This window comes from Gadus macrocephalus, chromosome 15, assembly GCF_031168955.1.
Source record: "Gadus macrocephalus chromosome 15, ASM3116895v1".
In the NCBI taxonomy this organism is placed as follows: domain Eukaryota; kingdom Metazoa; phylum Chordata; class Actinopteri; order Gadiformes; family Gadidae; genus Gadus; species Gadus macrocephalus.
In genome coordinates this window covers 21,583,890-21,589,889 of record NC_082396.1, presented here as the reverse complement: position 1 = coordinate 21,589,889, position 6,000 = coordinate 21,583,890, and the positions used below count along the sequence as shown (strand labels likewise).

At 49.8% G+C, this 6,000-nt stretch overlaps 1 protein-coding gene across 13 annotated transcripts in view; it reads right to left on the bottom strand.

Annotated features, from left to right (window-relative positions):
- The window catches only part of ccdc88ab (coiled-coil domain containing 88Ab), a 139,584-nt gene that overhangs the window by 2,090 nt on the left and 131,494 nt on the right, over positions 1-6,000 (bottom strand). For 8 of the 13 annotated variants that reach the window (XM_060073531.1, XM_060073532.1, XM_060073528.1 and 5 more), the window contains 5 exons: positions 4,631-4,864; positions 4,501-4,548; positions 3,666-3,716; positions 3,077-3,336; positions 1-2,824 (listed from right to left, as the gene is read on the bottom strand). The exon at positions 1-2,824 is cut by the window's left edge. In XM_060073531.1, the coding sequence (XP_059929514.1) occupies positions 1,973-2,824; positions 3,077-3,336; positions 3,666-3,716; positions 4,501-4,548; positions 4,631-4,864 (1,445 nt within the window). In that variant the 3' untranslated portion in view covers positions 1-1,972. The other 5 variants (XM_060073538.1, XR_009529368.1, XM_060073539.1 and 2 more) reach the window with 5 other exon arrangements.

Sequence of the window (6,000 nt, the reverse complement as noted above, 5' to 3'; positions counted from 1 at the left end):
AGGAGACTGCAGGGACCACCGCACCAAGGCACAGAGCAGCACCACTATGGGGACATAAGTGGACGTCCCTCTGAGACAATGTCAACACCAGACATGTGTGGGGGCTCCGAGCCCGCCCCCCCATATGTCACAAGCAGCAAGTCAATTGGTCAACACAGGGACACCGGGGGACAGCGGCGAGGGGGCGGGGTGTTGGCGATGCATCAAGCCGGAGGGGGGGCATAAATATGACATCTGCTCCGCCATATTTGAGGTTCTCATGAAGACAACAACGGAAAACGCCCAGCCAGCCCAGTTCTGAGTTTGTAAACCTGAGAGCTCACAGAGCAGGACCTCGACTCACCACACTGCTGTGGAGCTCTAGCTCCTCCCCGCTCCCTCTAGACCTCCTCCACATCTGTAGGACAAAGGGCAACGCTCATTACACCTGGACACAGCGCCGAGAATTCAGGGCTTTACAACAACACACATGGCTACTGCAGATAAACACTAGAATAAAGCCTTTAAAAAGAATAAGACTGAAATAAATAATAAGCAAATAACAAAAAAAAAAAAAACTCATGTGCAGCACTAAAGCGTGAAGCATTGCTCTGTGTTGAATATAACTTAATGACGGACAATGCAATACTGAACCATTTGTTTTCTTCATTGACAAAATAAACTGAACCTTGTGAGGAAACATTTGTACTTTGCTTTAGTGCATCTTTTCACGCCTAATCGTGACGCTTCAGATCAGACATCTTTTGGCTGAGCTCCGGTTTCAACATCACTGACCTAACCATTTTGGGGATAAATAATTATTGGGCATATCCACCAGAACATAAGAAACCAACCTTAGTTTTAGTCAAATACATTGAAAGGAAAATGAAAAACAAGCATTTGAAAGAAAACATCCAATAATAGCCACCAATTAGCATTTTGATGACTAAAATCAAAAAGAGCAGTTTACAGTAGGAGCCAAAGCCATGAAGAAGCTAATGCAAAGACCACATATACCAAAAATTAAAAAGATAACACCAAAAATTTTAAAGGAGGAAGTGGATATATTTCTACTAATGTCTGTTGCTGTTCGGTCACATTGTAAATGTTAGTGTTTCAAATTGTTTACATTTATCAATAATGTCAAGTGAAACGGAGTCAGTAGAATCCCAGGGAATCCTAGCCTGCATCCTTAATACAATCTATTTTGGCAATGGCCAAAACGGTTTCTGCCCAACATGTTGTTCTGTCAGACTGCCCCATTACTATATGGGTAATGAAAAGCTAGACTAGTATCATGATGAACCACTCAGTGTTTCCCCAAAAATGGTAAAGATCTGGGCGCAAAGCCCAAAAAGAATCCAACACACACTCTACATCTCAAACCAGTACCAGTGGATTGGTTTGGGAGGGTTATTTAGGTGTGAGAAAAGTCTTGCGATACTTTCCACGTAATGCACGCGATTCCACGCGATACTTTCCATGTAAACGTGTGGAAAGTCAGTTTCATCTGTATTACATACAGTCTATGTGAAGTCTGTTGAACCAGTTTTATATACAGTCTATGGGTTACATCCACACTTGAGCTCTGATCTGCTGTTGTAGAGCTGTTGGGATTCACTAATTTCATTTAGCATTTTAATTGGCCAATTGATTAGTGAAATGTACCTTCTAATTCGCCTAATGTTTAGAGGTTTATAAAAATGTGTATGCAAATATGGAAGACCACTGATGCTTTGTGTGTTGGGCCTTCGGCCACCCCAGGGGAATCACTGGCCTAATCTCATTAACTACCCACATGTAGTTAATGTTTTCCAGCTCGGAGACCCAACAAGAAAGGAGATTGTAAAGAAACGATAGGACAATCGCAGGTGGAGAGGGTGAGAAAAACAAATATTGATTTCCCCAACAGCACCATTGCAAACAAATGAGAAACTAAATCAATACATGCATTAAGAAAAGTCCTTTCCTGATTGGATAGTTTTGGTTTCCCTCACACACACCCATACTCATACCACAGGGACTTGTCCTCGGCACTAAGGGCCGGGTCGGGATCAATCACGTGATCGGGACCGACTCCCTCGTCATAATCTTCCTTTGATTGGCTGTGGGCAACCTGAGGCTGGGTGGGGTCGCCGGGGGGGTTGGGACGGGGCGGGGGTCCACTGATATTACTCACTAGGCTGGGGTTGAGGGACAGGAACGGAAGGCTCTTGTCCTGACTAAAGATGGAGTCCCTAAAGACGGACTCCACAGTGAAGGAGGGGCCCAGAAAGGCCTCCAGCGTGGTGAGGTCGGGCTCTTCAGGGTTCCGAGAGCAGGGCAGGCTCAGTGACTTGGGCAGGGCAGGGAGGGGCGGGGGGCCGTTGAGGAGGGGATACTCACTGGGGGGAAGCTGGGGCCGCATCCCGGCTGGGGGCAGGCCGGCGGGGGGCAGGACAACGTCCACCGACACGGGCTGCCGGCTGTCCTTTGAGAGCATGTCGTGGATGCTGGTGCGGCGCGTGCTGCCCTCCGCCGTGCTGATGACACTGCTGGCCCGCGGCAGCGCGGCTGGTGGCGGCGCGTCCAGGCGGTCTGAGATGGAGGCGGTGCGGCCCTGCGCAGCCAGGACGGGCCGGGGCGCCGCTGAGCCCCTCACGCGGGTGCTCTCCGTCTTGCGCAACGTGGGACGTCCCGGCGCCTGCCCCCCCGACCGGAGCGGGCGCTCCGACGCCTTGCTGCTGGCCGAGCGCAGGATACCCCGTGTCTTGGTGGCGGCAGGGGGGCGCTCCGTCGAGCCAGGGGTCTCCGAGGAGGTGGAGAGGCGGGCGGAGTCCTTGGTCAGGTTCTCCTGGCTGCCCGACTACAGGCAGGAGACAACTAATCAATGCTAGCTTTAATACAAACATCGGCGTACGGTTCACCTCAGCATGATACAACATCACATATATATACCAGCCCCAGACCAAGATCACAATGGTTCTATTCAATCCCTCCCTCATGTCATCTGCTGTGTTGATAACAGCAGGGGGCCCATCCCAGTTCAACCTCCTCTGCTCCGCACATGGAAGAGACGCCCAACCCTCCCCATGACACACCGTGCATTTGGCCTCACCTTGGCAGGTTCAATGCCCTCGTCCAAGAACTGCTGCAGGGAGAGGACGTCGTGGGTGAGGGTATTGCGGGCGGGGCCCTGGGCAGGGGTAATGGGATCCAGGGCCCGGCACGGCTGCAAGGGGCTCTGGTGGGAGGTGCGGGCGGGGTGTTGCTGGGTGGGGCTGCTGCCGCTGCTTGACCACACCTCCTGGTCTAGACTCAGGCTGAACTCCCCGCTGCTCTCGCTGTGCGGGCGGCTCAGGCAACCGTTCAGCGCGCCTGGCAGGGGACAGTTGGGGTTTATCGTGTAAGCAGAATTAAGGATATTAAATCAATTAAAAGCAATATCATCAGGAATCAAGGGAGAGAGCGAGAGACAGACAGAGACAAAGAGAGAGAGAGACAGAAATAAATCATAAGTAGTAGGGCAGTAGGGGAAGAGGAGGTGAGCCCATTGCCCTCTAGAAGGACACAAGTTGGGAGTTATTGTTACTATTACTACTGGTGGTCCTGTTGCTATGGAGACTGGTGGGTCTGGAAGCTGGACACACAAACACGTACACATACATGAACAAAGGACCAAACAAAAGAGGAGCACAGCAACACACCGGGAAGACCTGTTCGGTCCACAGCCTGTTTGAGAGTGAGCCCTGGTCCCGCTGGGCCACAGATGAAGCGTGATGGGAGAGGAACGTGGCAGCAGGCCACGGGGAAGCCAGCACCAATATGGTCCGTTAGAAACAGACAAAAGGACAATCTGACCACCTGAGGAGGCACTGCTAACAACACACACCGCTAACACAGACACATCGCTAACAAGAAACCAGCTAACAGACCCCACTAACAACAGATAAACCGCTAACCACCGACACCGCTAACATCTGACACCGCTAACATCCGACACCGCTAACAACCGAGATATCTAACAACAGACACCGCTACCAGACACCGCTAACAACAGACACTGCTAACAATAGACACTGCTAACAATAGACACTGCTAAAAACAGACACATCCCAAATGACGGACACAGCTAACCACATACACACCGCCTATCATCAGATACAGCTAACCACAGACACACCGCTAACAACAGACACAGCAAGCAACAGAAACATCGCTAACAACAGACACAGCTAACAGACACACAGCTAACGACAGACACCACTAACAACACACACCGCTAACAAGAGTGATAGAGACAGAGAGACAAGCAGGCAGACAGGTTTAAGAACAGTGAAGGGAATCAAAAAGGAGAGTGGTCAGGCTAAATGCTTGAGAAAACCTGAAGCTGTCCAAAGATCAGCCTCAGAGCAGGTGAGGACATGGACCCATGGAGACCTAATCCTTCCTACTCCTTACAGAAACAAATTGCATCTTCTTATATTCGATCCCGTTATCCGCTTGTTTAAGGGAAATTGTCAGACGTACAAAAACTCTTACCTCTCGCTTCATCTGTGGCACCCAGCATGTCCTCAGTGGAGGCCATGTCTGGACAGACAGAGAGACAGACAGAAGGACTGTTATAATGAGACAGGAGACTGCTGAGAGGTCCATTCAGGTTGTTACTGACCTGTGGCCCGTAGCCGCTGCTTGACTCTGCCGTTGATGGGCAGGCTCAGCGTTGCGCAGTCGATGGCGTCGGTGGAGAAAGCCAACTCCTTCATGCGCTGCCGTCCACGCCCGTTAGCGGAGGGCGTGTCGGCATCCCCTGCGTGCTCCGGGCCCTCCAGGTACTCACTGCTACAAGTCCACTGGCCCCCGGGCCCCCCGGCCACCGCCATGGTCTGCAGCAGGTCGTTCATGGCTGCGGACCAACAGAACCAGCGTTACATCGTTCCAGCGTTACGTCGTCAGCCGACTGCTCCGCCTGCTCTCAGGTCACTGAGCCACCGGGATAATGACGGCTTGACTGCTGTCATCATGCTCACCAGACGCCACTATCATTGATATAATGTGTTCTTTGTGACACAGGGGTGATTTTAGGTTCTGACTTTTGGTTGGGCTCAGCCCCAAGGAAGCCACAGAGGGGTATGAAGAATTAAAAAGGGCGGAGGTTAAATTGTAATATCTTATAGGTGATTTCCTGCATTCTATTGCATTTTACGGGCCTGTTGGAGATCCTATATTTATTCTGGTAAATAAAAAAAAAAGGGCTAGCTTTGCCACTGTTGTGACGTTCATATTAAGACAGATTTGCTCTGTAATGAATAGGTCAGTTAAGAGGTTTAAGTTAGCTAAAGTCACCATGAAGGCTGACTAAAGTACAACATAAACCATAGACCTGACAACACACTTAGAAAGAGACTTACAATAGAACAAAGAAACAAAAGAAAAGAGAAACAAAGAGATCATGAGATAAAGGAAGAAAGAAAGCTCTAGTTTCTAGGAGTGAGTGAGACGGCGGCGATCGGTGATGCCATGGGCGTGAACAATCAGTCATGCCTGCACAGCTTCAGTTAAAAGATGGCTATGAATTTCTGGCATATAACTGAGTTATACATTAACTAAATATGATTATTTAATATTATTCAGCAGCTATTGTCTAGAACACCCGACTCTGAGGGACTAAAGGATGAACTTATTGTCAACATAACTACACTAGTCTCGTAATGTGGATGGTCTACACATTCTTAACTGGACTATACAGTCAATTATAGACTAGAATATAGTCTTTACCAGGGCTCCTCAACCTTTATGTTACCAAGGCCCCATAGGCAGGGCCCCGTACGCAGGGCCCGTACACAAGTCAAACTCTAATCAAACAAATCGATCTGTTTCTTTGCCATTGCTATCTCAGTTATGTAAAATGCATCCTTCAACAAAACCATGGCTCCTCATCGAGGAGGGCTAGCTTGGAAGCTAGCACGGCGGCAGCGGCCTGTCTTACACATGGAGCGCCGGAAGACGGCCTTGGCCTTGTTCTCCTGGTGGTGAGAACCA